The sequence below is a fragment of the Chelonia mydas genome, chromosome 3 (genome assembly GCF_015237465.2).
Source record: "Chelonia mydas isolate rCheMyd1 chromosome 3, rCheMyd1.pri.v2, whole genome shotgun sequence".
NCBI classification, from domain to species: domain Eukaryota; kingdom Metazoa; phylum Chordata; order Testudines; family Cheloniidae; genus Chelonia; species Chelonia mydas.
This window is the reverse complement of record NC_057851.1, coordinates 46,344,274-46,368,022: the sequence shown is the minus strand read 5'-3', so window position 1 is coordinate 46,368,022 and position 23,749 is coordinate 46,344,274. Positions and strand designations below refer to the sequence as shown.

Below are 23,749 nucleotides of genomic sequence, written 5' to 3'. Positions count from 1 at the left end.
ACTAAAATAGTCAAGTGAAATATCTAACAAGGCTGGTACTCAAATTGGCATCTTTAAATTTCAGTTAAAAACTCATTAAGACAATAGAACAGTTCGCAATACAGAGCTATTTTATTATGCTCTCTGCAGACTCAAACACAACAATGCTTTGGTTTATGGAGTTAACAGTTTCAGTGTTTTCACCACCACCATAAGCATTAGAAACTTTCTAAATGCAAGCTTGGATTCCAGTTCTAAAGCAAGGTGGATTCGATGGCCATGAAATAACAGAATCCACAGAGGTTAAATATACCCCTTTTTATTTTCATTTTCCAATGGCACGCTGGGGGCGGGGGAAGCGGAAGAGTACACTTTGGGGGTTGGGGGGCACGGCGGAATGCTCAGGAAATACAATAATAAACTGTTTTGTCACAGTTCCTAATTTAACTGCATCTCTGACCCCTTCATGGTCTCCTTGAGAGCACTCCACTTAGGTTTCAGGCCACCATACGTCACCTTTCTCAAGGCAGAATCCTGTGATTCTCTCCCTCTAGACCAGGGTCTCAGGCTGTAGTCCCAACCAATTTTCTGTGATCACCTCTGCATCTGTGACTTCAGCTCAGCACCCACAGTTCTGTTCTCTCAGGGGCAACAACAGGATTAACCAGTGACCAGCTAGCTTTCATAAAGAAAAGTACTGTTTCTTCAGAACAAAAGCGTTATAGAAAACACATTTTTAAAATAGCTTAAAAGCAAATTTAGCTTTCCTGGTAGTCACCATCTTCCACCTGGAGTCTCTGATAGGTCTAAAGTACTTCAGGTTATCCCACAGAGACCAATTCTGCTGGACATAGTTTCATGCCTGCCAGATCTTGGATGGAATGACCGACCCTCTTCTCAGGTCAGGGCTGTTATATTTTATACAGTTTCAAGACATTTGCCTGCCAAGGCCTTTGAACAAGGATAAACCAGTCGCACTCACTGATGTGTAAAATATATAATAGCATACACATACCATGTGTGATCACATTAAATCCCAGAATTCCTTCTTCCTGCAACCATAATCATGGAATAGATCAGGGATCGGAAATCTTTGGCACCTGGCCTGTCAGAGAAATCCACTAGCAGGCCAAGCTGGTTTACCTGCAGCATCCGCAGGTTCGGCCGATCGCAGATCCCACTGGCCGCAGTTCGCCATTCCAGGCCAACGGGAGCTGTAGGAAGCGGCGGCCAGCACATCCCTCTGCCCACGCCACTTCCCGCAGCCCCCATTGGCCTTGAACAGTGAACCACGGCCAGTGGGAGCTGCGATCGGCCGAACCTGCGGACACTGCAGGTAAACAAACCATCCCGGCCCACCAGTGGATTTCCCTGATGGGCCGCATGCCAAAGGTTGCTGATCCCTGGAATAGACGGTCCAGCTATGGCATAAGTTCTATTCTATATAAGTGTGTAGCTCACTCATCTCCACAGCTGCAATAAATATCCCGTTAGTTATTTTTTAACTAGTGTGAACAGTTACATTTTGAATCTTTTCATAATCTTCTCAATTTTTGAATTCATTGAGTAGTACATTGTACAAGTCTCCAGAGCACACAGACTGTATCTTGGATACTCCAGAAAGAAAGAGTCACCGCAGAAACAACTGGCTCTGTTGTCTCAGCAGCAGGCTGGAATGCACTCTACCAACAATAGTTATGAAGAGACAAAATTCTGTACTCTCAAAGAATATTCACCAATTCCAGCCAATAGTCTGAAGAAGACAGAGCCTCACAGTATATGCCCTATGTTAGGATCAAATGACCAAGTCAGCTCCCAAAAATGTACTGATACTCCCATCATGGTCCCTAAAAACGCATTTATACAAATCAACAGTTTCTCTTAATAGCCTCAGTCTATGATTCAGCATTTCTGATGTACATTTACAGAAAGGGAAACAGCCTGGTATAAGCCAGATCTCCACTGAAGGACAACTGAGAGACATATACCCAAGTCCCATTTGGAGACTCTAGCCAACCTTCCAAAGCTTTAGCTGTACAACAATACCGCTGCTTTCCTCCTAGAAGTTCTTTGTGAACAATGTTCTCCCAACAACAGTACTATAGCCCTTGTTACAAATGAGATTTAAAAGTGATATTCCATTTGTGATCCAGCCAAGCACAAAACTACAATACAATGCATAAAGAATTGTCATTTTACGGCACATATTCCCTAGTTTCAGAAGTTCTGAGAACTTTTATTTCCTTTATAAGAGTTTAGAACTTTTACAATAGAACATTTAATCAATGAAAAAGTTCTAGAAAATGTTAGAGTAAGATACATTGCAGAACAACCAAAAAACTACAAAACAGTGTACTTACAGCTCCATATGACAAATTAACATATTTCAGGAATTTCTCGACCAAATCACCAGTTAGCGCATTAAACCGATATCGAAAAAGGTCCATTTCTTGTTGAATGAACCATCGTCTGAGATCCTCACTGCAGTTAAAAAATAATAATAATAATAATAAGATACAAATAATCTCTCTGTTTAGTCTTAAACACAGTGCAACCATCAATGTGATACTATTAATGCAAGATACACTCAGTCTCACCCTTCTAGAAATAATGTTCTGCAGGTGTCAAGGTAAGTCTTTTATTCTTACAGTGAAAAAGGGTGTTATGATTTTGAAATAACAAGATTAACTAACAGTATATTAGAGAGATTTGTACTTACATAACTAAAATCCCTTTGCTTTAATGGTCAAAAGATCCCATTCAGACTCCAAATTAGCATAATATTAGCATGTGGACAAGGGGTATCCAGTGGATATAGCGTTCTTAGATTTTCAGAAAGCCTTTGACAAGGTCCCTCACCAAAGGCTCTTAAGCAAAATAAGCTGTCATGAGCTAAGAGGGAAGGTCCCCTCAGGGATCAGCATCCTAAAAAGATAGGAAACAAGGGTAGGAATAAATGGCCAGTTTTTAGAATGGAGAGAGGTAAATAGTGGTGTCCCACAGGGGTCTGTACTGGGACTAGTATTATTCAACATATTCATAAATGATCTGGAAAAAGGGGTAAACAGTGAGGTGGCAAAATTTGAAGATGATACAAAACTACTCAAGATAGTGAAGTCCAAAGCAGACTGCGAAGAGCTACAAAAGGGTCTCTCAAAATGGGTAATAAAATGGCAGATGAGATTTAATGTTGATAAATGCAAAGTAATGCACATTGGAAAACAATCCCAACTATTCATACAAAATGATGTGGTCTAAATTAGCTGTTACCACTCAAGAAAGAGATCTTGGAGTCATTGTGAATAGTTCTATGTAAATATCCACTCAATGTGCAGAGGCAGTCAAAAAAGTGAACAGAATGTTGAGAATCATTAAGATAAATAATAAGACAGTAAAATATCATATTGCTTCTATATAAGTCCATGGTACGCCCCACATCTTGAATACTGACTGCAGATGTGGTCACCCCATCTCAAAAAAGACAAAGAACTGGAAAAGGTTCAGAAAAGGGCAACAAAAATTATTAGGGGTATGGAACAGCTTCCATATGAGGAGAGATTAATAAGATGGGACTATTCAGCTTGGAAAAGAGACAACTAAAGGGGGATATGATACAGATCTATAAAATCATGACTGGTATGGAGGAAGTGTTACTTACCCCTTCACATAACACAAGAACAAGGGATCACCAAATGAAATTAATAGGCAGCAGGTTTAAAACAGACAAAAGGAAGTATTTCTTTACACAATGCACAGTCAACCTGTGGAACTCTTTACCAGAGGATATTGTGAAGGCCAAGAGTATAACATAGTTAAAAAAAAAAAAGAACTAGATACATTCATGGAGGATAGGTCCATCAATGGCTATTAGCCAGGACGGGAAGGGATGGTGTCCTAGCCTCTGTTTGCCAGAAAGCTGGGAATGGGCGACAGGGGATGGATCACTGATGATTACCTCTTCTATTCATTCCCTCTGGGGCACCTGGCATTGGTCACCGTTGGAAGACAGGATACTGGGCAGGATGGAACTTTGATCTGACCAGTATGGACATTCTTATGCAACTCTTCGGACGTGAATTTCTAAGGTAATTTGTTTAGAAAAAATTATTTAACTTTTGCAGAGAAAACATTTTAAAGGCTCCTTTTTGAAATGTACTCACTTCTTCGGATTTCTCTCATTGATCACTCTCCGCAAACTCCAAATATATACACATACACACACACACAAATATATATTACATAAAAACAAACAGTGTCTAAAACTTGGCTGGGCTACCCAGAATGGACTATGCTTCAGCCTTCAGTTCTTTATACTATCCTAAGGGATTTCCTATGCTTATTCATTTCTAGTTAACGAATAAACCCTACTGTTTGACAACACCATGTGACTGTCACTGCACATGCTTGGTGAGGTGCATTAATCCCTGAAGAACATACAAGTCTCCATCAGGAATCTGTCTCATTTGGACTCCCTGAACAGAGCTCACGATGTGAAAGAGGAGGAGTGCTGAAGGCCCAGTATAAGGAAGTGGGTAAGCCGCACAACTTACCCTGGAGGAACAGTGAGATATCTAGGGCAGTGCTTCTCAACCCTGGGGGTACTCAGAGGTCTTCCAAGGAGTACATCAACTCATCTAGATATTTGCCTAGTTTTAGAACAGGCTACATAAAAAGCACTAGCGAAGTCAGTGCAAACTAAAATTTCATACAGATGACTTATTTATATTGCTTTATATACACTGAAATGTAAATATAATAATTTATATTCCAATTGATTTATTTTATAATTATATGGTAAAAATGAGAAAGTAAGCAATTTTTCAGTAATAGTGTGCTGTGACACTTCTAATTGCTTACAAAATCAGACATAAAAATACAGTTTAAGTGAGGTGAAACTTGCAAGTACACAAGATAAATCAGACTCCTAAAGTGTACAGTAGTCTGGAAAGATTGAGAATCACTACTCTAGGAGTTCCTCCTAGAGACTGTTCCAAATTTGGAGGCATAGCAAAGATCCTGTGGATCTGTGACAATTTATTACCTGCTTTAAAAACAGTTATTAACAAGTGCCCTTGCATAAAATTACATTGAAGGTACTTTTGAAAAGCAACACCAACCTAATGTCAATCAAAAACTATGAACATGTAACTAATGAACATGACGAGTGTTAAAGAGTGCCCAATGATTGTTCAAAATGCAATTGAAAATATGGGAGCTGCAGGCGGTTTAAGGAAGTTGTGATGGTTTACGAACGGAACAGAGGAACAAAGCATGCAGATGGGGAGTTAACTTTTAAATCCTAAAAAGCAGAGAGAGAGGGAAAAGAAGTTTAGTAATTTAAGTTTTCTTAAATTGGGAATACTATATGAGAATACTATACTTCTTATATGGGAATACTACATAATTCAACCCACAGTCCCTACATGATTCTTAGTGAGAACGGAACAGTCTCTTTCAAATTAGGAAAGTTTTTAGAATATCCTCCCACTCCACAGAAATTGTATTTGAAACAAACAGAAGCATTTGTTCTGAACCCATACATTAGAACTTAGTCCATTCAAAGTTCTATAATGCCTACTTGTAAATGTTTCTTAAATGTATAAAACAATTACAAGTCTAGCGTGTCATCAGTGGTTCACAGTTCATAGCTAAATGTCAGAAGCTAGTCATGGAAGAAAAGAACTTTTTGTTTGTATTGAGATAGTGCCTAGGAACCCCAATCAAAGACCAGAATCCCAGTGTGCTAGCTACTGTACTAACAGAACAAAGATGGTCCCTGCTCCTAAAGAGCTTATACTTAAGAGTATAAGAGAGACAAAGGACAAACCATGGATACAGTCAGATGAGGAAACACAAAAAACTGATACAATACTGGTCTCAGCACACCAGCTGCACAACCATTGCAAAGAGTTTGTTTGCCTCCCAGCAAAGGAAACTTAAGGAAGAACTTGAAGCAGCACAATGGAGATGGCTTTGTTGATGTTTACAGAGAGCTTCTCCCACATATGATAAGCAGCATAAAGGCACAAAGATGCCTGTTTGAAAATTTAACTAGTGGGCAATGAAGGACGGCTTCATTGGCAGAATTGAGGCAGGAGTCAACATTTTAATAGAAAAGGGAAGATGCATGGAAATACACCATAAAAGGCCTTGAAAGTGAATTCTCATTTGATGCAATGAAGAAAGAGGGCCTGTGGAGGAATACAAGAGGGGTAACGTGGTCAAGACAGCAAGCTAGAAAAATTATTGTTGCTGCAGTGTTTTCAATTAATACAAGTGGGGGCAAGAGTGCATCTGTCAAGGCCAGAAGAGAGCATGTTGCACTAGTAAAAAGATGAGATGAGAGCCTGGGTGAGAGTTTTAGCAGCATGAATAGAGAGGGAAGACTGTATCTTTGACATTATGCAGGAAGAATCGGCAAGATTTAGGCACAGACTGGAGGAAAGGAGCTAGAAAGTCAAAGATGACACTCAGGCTACAGGTCTGACAGGGAGGATGGTGGTATTAGTGCTCACAAATAAAGTTTATGTTCATTCCAAATATATACAACTAAAGCCCAGCAGAGAACAAATACAAAAAAGTGATATTCAATCCAAATAATTTAGCAAAGAACCAGAGAAAGAAAAAATGAAAAACGCACATTTTTGCCTCTGGGTGGCATTGTTGATCCACTAAAGAAAAAGTAAGCACACACCACTCCCTACCCCCACAAGTATTTTAGCTATAAACACATCTTCCTTGTAGACAATTAAACTAATTAATTCTGCACAAAATTTGTGATCCAACCTTCTTCTGTAACATGGACTCCAAATTTAGCACTAAACAAAAAGCAACTATAGAATCACTGATCTGTGCCAAGCTTTGCTTCTCCATCTTATGACATTTAATTCAAAAAGTTTTCCTGTACTATTCACTTCCAGTTCTTATCTATTGAGTAGTGTCAATTTATCAGTGCATGGCAACTTTCATCTCAGACAAGGCTGCATTTTGGTGGTTAATAACAGATCACCCAGTACAGTTTGTGTGTCAGTTCAAGATCTTTTCATTCAAGAAACATTACCAATTTAAGATGTTTATTTTTCCTTTTTGCATGCTGTGTTGGTCCCAGGATATTAGAGAGACAAGGTGTGTAAGGTAATATCTTTTACTGGACCAACTTCTGTTGCGGGGAAGACAGAAAAACAGCTCTGTGTAAACTCGAGAACTTATCTCTCCCCACAAGAGAAGTTGGTCCAATAAAAAAATATTGCCTCACCTACCTTCTCTCTATTTTCTCTTTCACTATTAACCATTAAATTATATCTTCCCAAAGGAATAAACAGAATTTACATAGGATGGAAACTGGCTAACAAACTTTTCCACAGCAATACCATACTGTTAGCATTTAGCTTACAACAGCCTGCGTGAAAGCGCATCACCCTCATGAAGTTACAGAACACTGCAATATGCATGTTTTTTTCCTGAAATAATTCCATCACCTAGATCTTACATAGCATTTTTCATTAATAGATCTCAAAGCATTTTACGCAGACTCATCTCCATTTTACAGAAGGTGAAATGACTTTCTCAAGGTCAGTGGCTGAGCTCGGAATAGAAGCCAGGTCTCCCAAGCCTGAATCCAATGCTCTATCCACTAGATAACACTGCATCCCACAATGCCAAACTTCTTTTTAAAAAGAAGAAATTGGAAATTTTAGGGACATCATCAACTTCCATCTTATTTCAAAAAGCATCCAGTTTCAGATTTAAAAAAATTCTCAACATATTTTTTCTAACATATTTTGCCTTTTTTAAAATGAGGGGCTTTTCAGCAAGGGAGAAACTAATTTAACGAGAAAGTAAAATTCACAGTATACAAAATGGTGCAAAGTGCATAAAAACCCAATAGAAATGTTTTCACTAGCTTTTTATTTAATAAACTCTAAATTTAAATTGTAAGTAAAGGAGGTTCTCCTCATAGATTCCAAGACCAGAAGAGACCATTGTGATCATCTACTCTGATCTCTGGTAGAACACAAGCCACAGACTTCCCCCAAATAACTTTCTGAGTGTATCTTTTAGAAAAAAAAACATCCAATTTATGAAATGTTGAGTCTGGTTTACAAGTTAACAGTGGTCCCTTAAAAAAAAAAGTTGCCATCTTAAATAGATAGTCAGAACTTTGTTTTTAAAGAACTATATTATGTACATTGCTGGTTGGAATCACTAATGGAGTTTATGAAATAAGAAAGTGTGTATGTATAACATGTCTACACACATTAAAACAACTGATCCTACACTAATGAAAATCTCCTGCAATCTATGCATTTTTAAAGTACTAGTAACATTTAACTAACTAGAGACGGAGTATCAATTCACAGGGACCACTAAAAATTACTTATTTGCTGATTTTAAGAAACTATGAGACCTGCAGACCACGAATGAAGACAGGATTGCACTTGGCTGGCCCCATTTTTGAGTCTCAGAGATCCCACACGGCAATACTGACAATTACTCATCTGCCCTAAAAGTCTCCTATGCAAGCTGCTATTATGTCACCCCATACGGTCATTATCTTGTGATGCCAGTGGGAAAAGCAATGAAGTTTAGGCTACAGTGTCATTCAGGTTTTGCTTTTAAGGACTTGTTTACAAAGTGCGGGATTCACACCAGTAGGACTGCACATTAGAATTCATGAAACTGACACGTGAAGACCCTGCCGGTGTGCACTAAAATAGGATCTATACGGGCCAGTTAAAATACAATACATTGGGGCACATTAGAATTCACATCCCACTGGTGTACATTACCACACCATGCAGACGTGTCCTTAGTTACGCCCAAATAGTGTAGTCTCTGCTCTGAATGTAGAGATCAGGATACAGGCATGGTTAAAACTTAAGGCAAGACAGAAGCAAATCTGGTAGTCAAGTGAAGCAATCTAAGATGTCAGGCCAGGTTGTATGTATATTTCTGGGTAGTTTCATAGCCTCTTGTCAAGAAGATGCTTTTTCTGGGAGTCGCTCTGCACCCCTAACTGCTATCAAGAGCTGACCATTTATAACCAGAAGCTCCTCTCTCCTACCCCTCCATATCTGTTCAGCTACACAACTGCAACCACTGCCACTGGACCTCACAGGAGTTACTCATACCCTTGAGAATATGAGATTCCATTACTACAACACTTCTACTTGGGGTGATTATGGAGAAAACTTAGAAGATACAGGATGTGTGGAACATATCTGATTTATTGGCATTGACCCTAAGGAACATATTACAACAGAATTGCAAAGACTGCATTTGCTTCCTATTACCTTCTGGGTACAATTCAAGAAATCATACTGACTTGTAAAAACCTGCATGTTTCGCGATCTGGCTACCTGCAAGACTGCTTTTCACATGTCCACTGCAATACCTGGGATACTTTTCCTGATTGTCCACAGACATACATGTAGAAGGGCAAACTTTCTACCTTTTAATCGCAGTATTAAACCCATGCATGTACTTATCGTGAGATTTTCAAAGCTTCTTAAAAGAGTTCAGCAACCAACTCCAACTGAAATTCAGTGGAAGCTGGGCCCCTAATTCGCTAAGGCGCTTTTTTAAAATCCCAGCTTTTGCTTAAAAAGATGATTGGGGACCATGTATAAGGCAGTGATCTACAGTGGTAATCTTTTTAAACCGACTTGTCAATTACTGAGGGTCAAAAGTGCTCAGTACCAGCCTAAATCTATTTCCATTTATGTCAATGGAAACTAAGTTAAAATCAATGCTGAGTGCCTTTGAAAATAAAAAACTACGTGTATTAGTACCCAAAGACTATGTGGGGAGTGCATTATTTAAATATCAAAATAAACTGATTCATGCCTAATTTGAAGTATAAAAATATATTCCAGCTTTTTTATTGTATGTCATGTTCCACCACATATGAATTCTCTTCCTGACTAAGTTTCTAAATAGAGAACAGGCTTATACCTGAAACAAAGAAAAGTTGTCTCTATATTTAGTACCACATTACCACCTTTAGGTGCCAAAGTTTTAACCATTTGCTTGAAATATTAAAAATATATATTTGCTTAAAAAATACGTACGACTGGCAATAAGCAAGGCGCAGTATGAAATGAGAGATATGGTCTTTCCTCCTTGCATCATAATCATCTTCAACCAAAGCCTACAGTTTTCATAAGAGAAAATACATATTGAATTATGGCAGTAAAAGAAAACTGAAGTTGAGAAATAAATCCCAAATTAAGTATCAAGACCCACAACCTTCTTGTCACGTCACTGTAAAACATGTAAAGTACATTAAATTCTTTCTATGCTTTTGACAAACTCGGTAAATGCTGCAAGAGTTATCAAAAGACAAATGGAAAAAACCCTACTGTTCACTGAAAATGGCAACTAAGAATACACTTCATAGTAGAAGGAAACTTCTCAACCAACTACTTGCTCTGAATTAAAACGGTTATAATTTGGGACAAAGTTTCCTTCAAAGCACTCATCTGTGCAAACAAACCAAAGCTAATTATTTGGAAGTACCCACACTTAAACAATTCTGTGTGCTTTTTCTGCACTTACTAGAAAACATTAGGGCTGTTGATTAATCGCAGTTAACTCATGCAATTAACTCAAAAACATTAATCTTGATTTAAAAATGTAATGGTTATTAATTGCCGTTTTAATCACATTGTTTAACAATAGAATATCAATTTAAATTTATTTTATATTCTTGGATGTTTTCTACATTTTCAGATATATTTGATTTCATTTACAACACAGAATACAAAGTGTACAATGGTCATTTTATATTTTTATTAGAAATATTTGCATTGTAAAAATGATAAACAAAAGAAATAATATTTTTCAATTGCCCTCATACAAGTACCATAACGCAATCTCTTTATTGTGAAAGTGCAATTTACAAATGTAGATTTTTTTTTTGTTACATAACTGCACTCAAAAACAAAACAGTGTATAACTTTAGAGCCTGTAGGTCCACTCAGTCCTATTTCTTGTTCAGCCAATCGCTAAGACAAACAAGTTTGCTTACATTTACAGGAGATAATGCTGCCGGCTTCCTATTTACAATGTCACCTGAAAGTGAGAACAGGCGTTCGCATGGCACTTTTGTAGCTGTCACTGCAAGGTATTTACATGCCAGATATGCTAAACACTCGTATGCCCCTACACCCTTCTGCTACCATTCCAGAGGACATGCTTCCATGCTGATGACTCATGTTAAAAAAATGCATTAATTAAACTGACTGAACTCCTTGGAGGAGAATAGTATGTCTTCTGCTCTGTTTTACCCGCATTCTGCCACGTATTTCATATTATAGCAGTCTCAGATGATGACTCAGCACATGTTGTTCATTTTAAGAACACTTTCACTGCAGATTTGACAAAATGCAAAGAAGGTAACAATGTGAGATTTCTAAAGATAGCTACAGCACTCAAACCAAGGTTAAGAATCTGAAGTCCCATCCAAAATCTGAGAAGGACGAGGTGTGGACCAAGCTTTCAGAAGTCTTAAAAGAGCAACACTCTGATGCAGAAATTAGAGAACCATCAAAAAAGAAAATCAACGTTCTGTTGGTGGCATCTGACTCAGATGATGAAAGTGAACATGCATCGGTCTGCACTGCTTTGGACTGTTATTGAGTAGAACTCGTCCTCAGCATGGACACGTCCTCTGTAATAGCGATTGAAGATGAAGGGACATATGAATCTTTAACGCATCTGGCATATAAATATCTTGCAACGCTGGCTACAACAGTGCCACGCGAATGTCTGTTCTCACTTTTAGGTGACCTTGTAAACAAGAAGGGGTCAGCATTATCTCCTGCAAATATAAACAAACTTGTTTGTCTTAGCGATTGGCCGAATAAGAAGTAGGACTAAGTGGACTTGTAAGTTCTAAAGTTTTACACTGTTTTGTTTTTGAACACAGCTGTTTTTTGTACATAATTCTACATTTGTAAGGTCTACTTTCAGAATAAAGAGATTGCATTCCAGTACTTGTATGAAGTGAACTGAAAAATACTATTTCTTTTATTTTTACAGCACAAATATTTGTAATCAAAAATATTAAGTGAGCACTGTACACTTTGTATTCTGTGTTGTAATTGACATCAATATATTTGAAAATCTAGAACATTCAAAAATATTTAAATAAATGGTATTCTATTGTAGTTTCATCGTGCAATTAATCACGATTAATTTTTTTAATCGTTTGACAGCCCTAGAAAAACGCTATTCCCAGAGTTTAACACAGTATTGCTGGGGCAAATTATGCCAATACACCAAAAAAAGAAATAAATCCTGTGAAAGGCTCAACTTCCACTCTGCTAGAAGCAGATGGTGATTTTAAAAATAGAGCACACATTATGCCCTCCAAACCTCACTGAGAATCCTGCAGACCTCACTCAAACAGCTTTCAGCTGACTTTGATAGGAGTTTTGAATATGCAAAATTTCCAACGTGCCCAATTAGGTCAGAAGATAAATTAACAGAAAATTAAAAAGAAAAAAATGTAGTTGATAGGCACAGAGAAAAAAAAATTCAGTGATATAAAACGTTCAAATTATAGAATTTATGCTTTGAGTGCAGTATTCAACGAGTGCATCCCTATTTTCGACAGTAAATTGAAAATAAAATCTATAGCAAAAAGAAAAAGCATAATCTTTTTCAATTATGTACTTACTTTGTATGGAAATTTAAGCTTTCGAATCTCACGCTCCAGCTTGCTTTTGTACTCATCACTACCTTTCACATAGCTCACACCAAGGTTCTCAACTACTTTGAGCACTAAAGTAATTAGAGGAGACAAATGAAATCAGCATGAGCAAAACTTGTAGTATAAAAAGATACATTACAACTATTTCCCCATGCTAATTTTTCCGCTACTGTTACTCACACCTTCTTGTCAACTGTTTGAAATGAGCCATCCTGATTATCACTACAAAAGTTTTTTTTCCTCCTGCTGATAATAGCCCACCTTAATTGATTAGTCTCGTTAGAGTTGGAATGGCAACCCCCATTTTTTCATGTTCTCTGTGTATAATATATATCTTCCTACTGTATTTTCCACTACATGCATCTGATGAAGTGGGTTTTAGCCCACGAAACCTTATGCCCAAACAAATTTGTTAGTCTCTAAGGTGCCACTAGTTCTCCTCATTCTTTCTACTTGCTTACTTTATTTTAAAAGCTATGAAAATTCTATGATATTGTGATACTATTTACTATCATCATTGTTTTCCTGGGACCTTCCCCTCTGATTCTTTCGATACTCATGTTTTATCCTTAGTCTGTGGGGCATGTATGATCTTCTCTTTTATGCAAACAAGCCAAACCATCCATGAACAAGAGAGCATTTTACTTGTTTGTACAAATGTTCATAAACATTTGTACAGTAAGTGATACAAACATGTCCAAATTTAACAGCTATTCAGAATTCATTAGGTGTTTTTTCACATACAGTATTTTGCAGTACTTAAAACTCAATTAGCGTTAATGAAATTAAAAAGCAAAATTCTCGGGGCATTTACGCACACACAAATAGGCTGCCAAAATAAATTTTGTTGTACTTTTTTTTTATATTTGTCAACTAGAAATTACAAAATATTAGTAATGGAAATATATGCTTGAAAAGTAAACTAGAAGTACAAGTGAAGACACAAAACACATAGGAAGAGTAGATGACAAACATGTTATTCTGATGCTAAAACAGCTGCATTACATGGGAGTCTTCTAGCTCTGGTAACTGATGTCAAAGTAAGTCTCCATCCCACTCTGAACATTAACATCCTATCACTCACTGACTATAGATCACCTCTCACTGCATTTACCCAAAGTGCAAAAAAAATGGTGATGAAGATTTATGGTGTTACTCACATTTAAGCCTATCAATGGCAAAATTTTCAAACTCAGCTAAAGAAATATTCTCAGTGGGAGGCTGCAGGTAGAACTGCAAGCTGTGAGGATACAGATCACCTCGTCTATCACCAGCCAGCCTTCCCTTCAACCTTTTTTCTCGAGAAAACTCCATTTTCTTTAAGAGAAACTAGAAAGAAAAAAAAAAGTTGAACAACAATATTTGTTAGTCGCCATATCTTCATCAATAACCAAATTTTGCCCAAAAAAAGAGGGCGACATTACATCACTACCTCCCTGGATCCATCCCTAGTTTACAGGCAGTGGAACAGACTGCCCGGTGGGCCAAGTTAACAAGAGCAGCAGCAACCTGAAACCGAGTCACTTTCAAACCTGGAGTGAGCCGGTTCAGACAGACTCGCTGGGACCCTCCTGCCAATTCTTGGGGCTTTAACATCACCACCCCCGAAGAGACTGGGAGCCCCCCGCCGCGGGACAGGATGGTGGAAGCCCGCACCCCTCCCCAGACGGGTCAGGAGGGTCACTCCTACTAAGGGGACGGGACACCGGGGGGCCGCTCTCAGGCAATGCCGGGGAGCGGAGGCAGCGGTGCGGGCCCACGGCTCCCTGACCGCCGCGCACGGGGCAGTAGCGCCAATCCCAGAGCCGGGAACTGGGCGACCCGAGGACGCGCAGACCTCACCCGCCTGCCCTGCCTCCACACGGACCCAGCCGGTTTCCCGCGCGCAGCGCAGCCCCGCCCGGCTGGCCTCACTTCCGGCCGCTGGGCTCTGCCTCTCACCCCGCCCCCGCCAGCGGCACCCGCGCGACACCTGACTCCGCCCCCGCCGCGTGATTGGGTGAGCGAGCGGAGCGAGACGGGAAGCGGAGGCGCGGTGGTTGGGCCTAGGTCCCCTTTGTGCCTTCGCCCGCGGCGCGCCGGCCTTGCAGCCCGTGGATCGCCCAGCGGCTGTTCCGCACGCCCGGCGGGGGGCGGGGAAGGGCGGCGCGGGGCGGTGGCTCAGCCCGTGGGGCGGGCATTGATGCTCAAGCGAGCGGCAGCAAAGCGTGGGGTGCAAGCCCAGCAGCCCGGGGGGAGATGGGGGGCCAGCGCCTGCCGCAGCTCTTGCCTGCAGGTTCAGCTTTGTCAAAGTAAGAGGGGAAGCTTGTAGGGCTTATGGCCTGCCACCAAAACTGCTGCTGCACAGCAGCTCCCACAGCGACATCAGTTCCACAGGCCTCGCTTCATTACGTGCTTAATTCGGATGCCCAGACGTCCCGTTTTTAAAGGGAGCGCACCACCCTATTTAAGCCCTTCTGCAGGTGTCCTGACTTTTTCTTAAAATCAGGCAAATTGCCCCATATTTTCTGTCGTGCCCCTGCTCCCCATCAGTACTGGTGGGTCCTGCTGTTGGTCAGGTGCCTGCTTGCCATCCTCCCGCCCACTAGCGCTGAGTGTGCGGGTCCAGTGGCCAACGGTGGGAGTGGGTGCGTAACGCTGGTGGTGCAGAGAAGATGCAGCGAGCGCTCGCCCGCTGGTCCATCAGCACAGCCTCCAATGCGGGCCGGCTCTCGGCCAGCAGGGATCCACCACCTCTCCCATTTCCGTCCGACACTGGCTGCGCGCTGTGGTGGTTGATGAGGGTGGGCAGTCGCCGGCTGGTTACATGTCGCTTCTGCGGCCCACCCATCAGCCCTTTACACACTTCCCTTCTCGTTGTTGTCTCCCTGCTTTGCCACTTCTCTTCCCGCCCCAGCTCCCCTGCTCCTCCATATACACCCCCCAGCCCCAGTGTGGTGTGTCCTGTTCTCCACTGTGCAGAGAACCAGCCCCTGGTCAGAGCACTGAGCTCACCAACAGCCTGGCTTTCTTCCTTCCCCCACTGCCTCTGGCTGGGCAGGCACCCTGGGAAAGCCCAAGACCCTCCTGCCTGGGGTGCTGGCCAGGAAGAGTCAAGCCCTACATGTGCCAAAGCGTTGCACAGCACTGGCCTAGGGAAACCTCTCTGTTCCTCAGCTAAGCTCTGGAGTGGCGGGGAGGGTGGGGGGGAGTGATTTCCAGCCTGTTCACGCCCCAAATCTGCAAACTCCACAGCAAGGGCTTAACACCCTCTTCGCACACCCTCCCAGACAAGGGCTTAACACCCTCTTCGCACACATCCCAGCCTGGGTCCTCCCCACATGGAGCTGCTCCATCCCCTAGGCACCCTCCCCTACTGAGCCACCTCTCTGGCCAGGTTCGCTGAAGCCCCTGCAGTCATGATTGTCAAAAAAGCTAACAGAATGTTAGGAACCATTAAGAAAGGGATAAATGATAAGAAAATATCATAATGCAACTGTATAAATCCATTGTGTGCCCACCTCTGGAATACTGCATGCAGTTCTGGTTGCCCATCTTTAAACAGATATTTTAGAATTGGAAAAGATACAGAGAAAGACAGTAAAAATTATTAGTGGTATGGAACAGCTTCTATATGAGGAGAGATTAAAAAAGACTGGAACTGTTCACCTTGGAAAAGAGATGACGGGTAGGAGGTATATGATAGAGGTCTATAAAATCAGGATTGGTGTGGAGAAAATGAATGCGGATGTGTTATTTATGCCTTCACATAACACAAGAACCAGTGGTTACCCTAGGAAATTAATAGCCAGGCAGCACGTTTAAAACAAACAAAAGGAAGTACTTTTTCCACACAGTGCCTGCACAGTGGAACTCACCAGACCAGCCGCCACAGGAGCTGGGGAGGGAGTACCACCCAGCCCCGCTCCTGGCCCCGACCCCAGCTGCTAGCCCCATGCCTGGGGTCCCGGCTGCCGCCCCTGCGCCCGGGGCTCCATGCCCAGCTGCAGGCCTTGGCCTCTGGCCAAGGGTCCGCTTCTGCCACCAGCTGTGGCCCCAGCCTCTGCTCCCTTTCCTCTGTCCACGTCCCCTCCTCCTGGAGCTTTGGCCCTGCTCCCGGCTCCAATGGGGGCGGGGGGGAAGGGCATGAGGTAAAAAGCTTGGGGACCACTGCCATAAACACTCCCAGATTCTGAGTAACACAAGATTATTTTACAACAGCTGCCAGAAAGTAAAGGTGCAGATAACCTAGGCACAATTGCTTTTAACAGAAAAAAACACTCAACTCTACCTTTCTTGTCTCAGTTCCAGTCCCAACTTTGACTGCCTATTACCCTGCTTCTCCTGCTCCCACACAGCCGCTGGCTCATCTGACCTCAGGATATTACTTTTTTCCCCCAGTACTCCTCTACGGGCTAGCTGTTGAACTGCAGTACACAGTGCCATTCACTGATTGGATCCCTTTCCCTCCTGCTCACCACACATTGGAGGGACAGTATCCAGTAATCAGACAGCAGGCTAATTACAATATCAATAGTATTTTGAAAGCTGGGAGGTGGTTTAGGCACAACCAGGGTGGATTTGATTTAAATCATTAGTCAGGAAGACTCAATCATGGATTTCTACATAAAAGTGCATTCTTGTTGATTGTTATAACCTTAATATATATTCTTTACAACTCAGAGATAGATGAAGGTTTCATTTTTAGAAGGTACACACTATACGTTTTTAAAGTGATTTATTTTGAAAACTTTTCAGATTAGTTTTACAGCTATATCTGAAAATGAATGATTGTTTGGTTATTTCATTTACCAAAGGTAATTGAAGCAGATAGTTCACCTCCCAATGACTTCATAAATATCTCCAATTCAACTGGTTAATCGTTAATATTTGGAGGATTTTCTTGCCATGCTGTATTAGGAGAACATCACCAGACAGACATTTAAATTGTTTTATTTAACTAAAACAACAACATTATGTATTCTAGGTTTGTTTTTGTTAAAATTGTTTTTAACTAAAATAGTTAAATGAAATACTTAAAAAAAATAAGACTGTCAGCGAGGGCAACATGAGAAACTTAAATATTGGCTTCTGCAGGTAAATCAGTTGTCTTCACCTTCATTTTCCTGTTTGTTCATAATCTGGAAAAGAAAAACAAGCTTTCCTGCTTTTTCAGGTCCCAAATGATTTCTCAATTTGGAATGAATTAGTCCAAAGAAAAAAGATATTCTTTCTACACCAGCAGAAGAAGCTACTGCTGTTAAAAGTGAGATTGTCACTTCAACAGTCTCTGAATCCAAGTGCTTAAATGTGGTGTGACTTTCTTTAAAACATCAGCAGCAAACATGTATTTCTTGAATGGTTCACCCTTAGCTCTGAAGTTTATTATAGTTGGCATTATGGACGGGTGATTGCTGGATGTCCATGTCATAGCCAGCTCCTCTTCTTCGGCAGTTAAGGTTTGACCCTGGTGCTGAGTACTGAGAATATTTGCAAGAAAATGAGCTGGAGATAATGCTTGCCCCATTCGTTTTTTTAATGCTTGTAATTTAAATCTGTCATTGCATATTTCTCTTTTTAAGATCTCACTCAGTTCCTTACAAATTTCAACAGCATCATCAATAAAACAGCTATTTCCCTGCATTTTGTTCAAGGCTACAGAAATAGGCTTCAGGGTACTCAGCCTGTGTTCAACATTTCTCTTAAGCCCAATGTTGAGAACTTTGGCTGTGACAGTGCCACCTATTTTTTCATGATTTTGTTCACAAACTGTCATCAGATTAGGCCAGTTCTTGATATAGTGCTCAAAACAGTTCACTGCTCAGTTCCATCGCACGTCTTATGGGAGAGTTAGCTTGGTTCCTCCCACTTTTTTCAGAGCAGCTGCTGCAAAGTGGTTGTTATGGAAGTATTTTGGAATTTCAACAACATTAGCCTATATTTCTGGAACACTGAAGTCTTTGGCTAGAAGGTGCATCCAATGAGCACTGCAGTCTTAAGTTGTTAGCTTGGGACTCCCTTCACTCTCTTCTAAATAATTTCTTCTCATCTTGGATACTCTTGCAGCATTGTCTGTGACCAAGCTGCATACTAGACATTTGAATTTTGTTTCACAGTTTGTTATAGCTTTCACTGCTACTTCTTGTACTTATTCTGCTGTTTCTGCATTTCCTGATGTATCAATTGTTTCTGTAAGGAAGACATTCCCTTCTTCTGTAGTCACACAAGCACATACAACAGGATCATTGTGGACATTGCTCCACCCATCAAGACTCAGGTTAACAATTTTATCCTCTAGACCAGTGGTTCCCAAACCTGTTCTGCTGCTTGTGCAGGGAAAGCCCCTGGAGGGCCGGGCTGGTTTGTTTACCTGCTGCATCTGCAGGTTCAGCCGATCGTGGCTCCCACTGGCCGTGGTTCACTGCTCCAGGCCAATGGGAGCTCCTGTACATCCCAGGCCGCCACTTCCAGCAGCTCCCATTGGCCTGAGTAGCAAACTGCGGCCAGTGGGAGCCGCGATCGGCCGAACCTGCAGACGCGGCAGGTAAATAAACCAGCCCGGCCTGCCAGGGGCTTTCCCTGCACAAGCAGCGGAACAAGTTTGGGAACCACTGATCTAGACCTTTTACACACTGCTCAATTTCTCTTTCATACACTTTATCCAGCAATTTGCCTGCAACATCTGCTCTGTTAGGTGGACTGTATCCTGGTCTTAATGACTGAACCATGTTAATGAAGTGTGGCTTCTCAATCATACAGAAAGGAGAGTTTGTTGCATAAAGAAATCAGGCAATTTTTTCATCAATTACCTCTTTTTGTAATCTGCTGGTTCTTATCGCAAATTTAACTGTGGTTGTTTCTGGAAGATGGAGATTTTTTTTCTTTTTCCACAGGTGATATACTGTGGCTATGTGACATACATGATGTGACTGAAACACTATCATTGGCAGATAACTCTGAAACTATAGAAAATGATGGTGATCTTGAAGGTGGATAGTCTTCAGAATCCTGTATCTCAGGGGTGGGCAAACTTTTTGGCCCGAAGGCCACATCGGCATTGCGAAACTGTATGGAGGGCTGGGTAGGGAAGGCTGTGCCTCCCCAAACAGCCTGTCCCCTGCCCCCTATCCACCCCCTCCCACTTCCCACCCCCTGACTGCCCCCCTCAGAACCCCTGACCCATCCAACCCCTCCTGCTCCTTGTCCCCTGATGCCCCTTCCCGGGACCCCCTCACCTCCCTGTCCCTGACTGCCCTGGCCCGATCCACACCTCTGCCCCCAGACAGGCCGCCCTGGGACTCCCATACCTATCCGACTCTCTCTATTCCCCGTCCCCTGACCCCCCCACCCCCGAACCTCTGGCCCATCCAACCTCCCCCTGCTCCCTGTCCCCGACTGCCCCGACCCCTATCCACACCTCCACCCCCTGACAGCCCCCCTGGGACTACCACGCTTATCCAACCCCCCCGCTCCCTGCCCCCTGACTGCCTCCGGGACCCCCTACCCCATATCCAACCTCCCTGCCCCCTTACCATGCTGCTCAGAGCAGCAGGAGCTCACAGCCCGGCCGGAGTCAGCCACGCCACCAGCGCTGCCTGGCAGAAGCGGTGGGCCAGAGCACTGGCAGCACGGTGGGCTGAGGCTGTGGAGGGGGCAGGGGGCTAGCCTCCCCAGCCGGGAGCTCGGGCCGGGCAGGACGGTCCCACGGGCCGGATGTGGCCCACGGACCATAGTTTGCCCACCTCTGCTGTATGTTGAGGATGGATTCTCCTAAACAAAATAAGTCAATGCAGTTATTTAATTATTATTACCATACTGCTCATTTAGTATTACTCATCACATTCAGTGACACTCAGTACTACTTTAAAGGTGAAATTGTAAAAGGAAGATCTGCCTATTTCAGCTATTTGTTTTGTATCACAACTGCATCTAAAATAATAGTACCATAGAGTAACAGCTACATTTTTTGCTCAAACATGAGAATGCAAGAATAGTCCAGAAGGAAGACAGTCCCTCACCAAAGGCTCTTAAGCAAAATAAGCAGTCATAGTATAAGAGGGAAGGTTCTCTCATGGATTGGTAACTGGTTAAAGGATAGGAAACAAAACGTATGAATAAATGGTCAGTTTTCAGAATGGAGAGAGGTAAATAGTGGTGTCCCGCAGGGTCTGTTCTGGGACCAGTCCTATTTAACATATTCATAAATGATCTGGAAAAAGGGGTAAACAGTGAGGTGGCAAAACTTGAAGATGATGCAAAACTACTCAAGATAGTTAAGTCCCAGGCAGACTGCGAAGATCTACAAAAGGATCTCACAAAACTGTGACTGGGCAACAAAATGGCAGATGAAATTTAATGTTGATAAATGCAAAGTAATGCACATTGGAAAACATAATCCTAACTATACATATACAATGATGGGGTCTAAATTAGCTGTTACCACTCAAGAAAGAGAGCTTGGAGTCATTGAGGATAATTCTCTGAAATCATCCACTCCGTGTGCAGCGGCAGTCAAAAAAGCTAACAGAATGTTGGGAATCATCAAGAAAGGGATAGATAATAAGGCAGAAAATATCATATTGCCTCTGTATAAATCCATGGTATGCCCACACCTTGAATTCTGCATGCAGATGTGGTCGCCCCATCTCAAAAGAGATATACTGGAATTGGAAAAGGTTCAGAAAAGGGCAACAAAAATTATTAGGGGTATGGAACGGCTTCCGTATGAGGAGAGATTAATAAGACTGGGACTTTTCAGCTTGGAAAAGAGGCGACTAAGGAGGGATATGATAGAGGTCTATAAAATCATGAGTGGTATAGAGAAAGTAAATAAGGAAGTGTTATTTACTCCTTCTCATAATACAAGAATAAGGGGCCATCACATGAAATGAATAGGTAGGAGGTTTAAAACAAAAACAAGAAAGTATTTTTTCTCGGAACGCACTGTCAACCTCTGGAACTCCTTGCCAGAGGGTGTTGTGAAGGCCAATACTATAACAGGGTTCAAAAGGGAGCTAGATAGATTCATGGAAGATAGGTCCATCAATGGCTATTAGCCACGATGGGCAGGAATAGTGTCCCTAGCCTCTGTTTGGCAGAAGCTGGGATTGGGTGACAAGGTATGGATCACTTGATGATAACCTTCATTGCCTTTGGGGCACCTGGCATTGTCCATTGTCAGAGGACAGGATACTGGGCTTGATGGACCTTTGGTCTGACCCAGTATGGCCATTCTTATGTTCTTATGTTCAGTCCTTAAGAAAGAAGTATGAAATAAAAAAGTTTACCAACCTGAAGATCCTGCATGTTCAGACACATTCCTTTCATTATCTTCAACACACCTTCGTCATGAGAAGGTACACTTCTCATGATGTCATTTCATTCGGGCAACCAGGACTTGAATTTCTTTGTTGCACTGTTTGCATTTTGCATGCATGCCTGTCTTACCCACGGTCAGAGGAACTTCATTAAAATATTCCCAAACTGGGTCTCTCTTACGGCCTGCTGCCGTTATAGGTTTTCCCTTCTGTCAAGGTTCCTCCCCCACTCTGAACTCTAGGGTACAGATGTGGGGACCTGCATGAAAACCTCCTGAGCTTACTTTTACCAGCTTAGGTTAAAACTTCCCCAAGGTACAAATTAATTTTATCCTTTGTCCTTGGAATATCCACTGCCACCACCAAACTCTAACTGGGTTTTCTGGGAAACATAGTTTGGACACGTCTTTCCCCCCAAAATCCTCTCAACCCTTGCACTCCACTTCCTGGGGAAGGTTTGGTAAAAATCCTCATCAATTTGCATAGGTGAACACAGACCCAAAACCTTGGATCTGAGAACAATGAAAAAGCATTCAGTTTTCTTACAAGAAAACTTTTAATAGAAATAGAAGTAAAGAGAAGTAAAGGAATCACCTCTGTAAAATCAGGATGGTAGATACCCTACAGGGTAATTAGATTCAAAACATAGAGAATCCCTCTAGGCAAAACCTTAAGTTACAAAAAAGACACACAGACAGAAATAGTCATTCTATTCAGCACAGTTCTTTTCTCAGCCATTTAAAGAAATCATAATCTAACACATACCTAGCTAGATTACTTACTAAAAGTTCTATGACTCCATTCCTGTTCTATCCCCGGCAAAAGCAGCATATAGACAGACGCAGACCCTTTGTTTCTCTCCCTCCTCCCAGCTTTTGAAAGTATCTTGTCTCCTCATTGGTCATTTTGGTCAGGTGCCAGCGAGGTTACCTTTAGCTTCTTAACCCTTTACAGGTGAGAGGATTTTTCCTCTGGCCAGGAGGAATTTTAAAGGGGTTTACCCTTCCCTTTATATTTATGACACCTTCCAGTGAAAGAAAGGTATGGTAGATCTCAAATCAATGAAGGCTACACTCAGAAAGACCTCAAGACTTCTGGAATATGCTGCTCAAACAGTTTCACTTTTTTGTTTCTTCTGCCTGTCCCTCCCTTCTCACATTTATCTCCAGACTTCTTCTCCTTGTCCAGATCTATTTCACCTCCAACAATCTTCTATTCATTGAACTTTTTGAAACTTTGCACTTTTAGAGAGAGGTAAGGGATTGACTCTGTGTACACAAATTTGCAGAGGGACAATGGGATTGAGGTCTGTTATTTCTCACCTCTATATATTATTTATTTATTGGAAAACATTTTTCCTGTTAACAAGCATGTTATCTCTGGAGACACAAATCCACAGTTTGAAAACTGCAAAACTAAGCATCTTTGATGGTATCTTCTAGACTGAACACTGAGTCCCATTGGGTAGATAGAAAGATTAACCTAAATAATCTATACAGAAGCCCCTGGAGCCCCATAAGATTGGGTCCCTAATAACATGAATATATTGTCTCATACTATAGAATTAGAATTTATAATCCCTATTCCATGATGAGATATCTTTGAGCTACAATGTATCTTAATTAATGTAGATACATTATCTTAATTAAAACTATCTTTAGATAGGTTTTTTCCTCAAAAAGCATTTTATCAAAAAAAATCTGATTTAAATTAAAATTTAATTAAATTAATTTTTTTTTAGTTTGTTTTTTTTTAAATC

The 23,749-nt window shown here is 41.5% G+C and overlaps 1 protein-coding gene across 16 annotated transcripts in view; it reads right to left on the bottom strand.

The window, feature by feature from the left end:
• PRIM2 (DNA primase subunit 2) overlaps positions 1-14,654 on the bottom strand; it is a 296,493-nt gene extending 281,839 nt beyond the window's left edge. For 7 of the 16 annotated variants that reach the window (XM_037894260.2, XM_043542429.1, XM_043542433.1 and 4 more), the window contains exons 1-5: positions 14,537-14,654; positions 13,855-14,023; positions 12,662-12,765; positions 10,050-10,129; positions 2,340-2,460 (exon numbers count right to left, since the gene is read on the bottom strand). In XM_037894260.2, coding sequence (XP_037750188.1) covers positions 2,340-2,460; positions 10,050-10,129; positions 12,662-12,765; positions 13,855-14,008 — 459 coding nt within the window. In that variant the 5' untranslated portion in view covers positions 14,009-14,023; positions 14,537-14,654. The other 9 variants (XM_037894258.2, XM_037894261.2, XM_043542435.1 and 6 more) reach the window with 8 other exon arrangements.
• Positions 14,655-23,749: the final 9,095 nt, after the last annotated feature.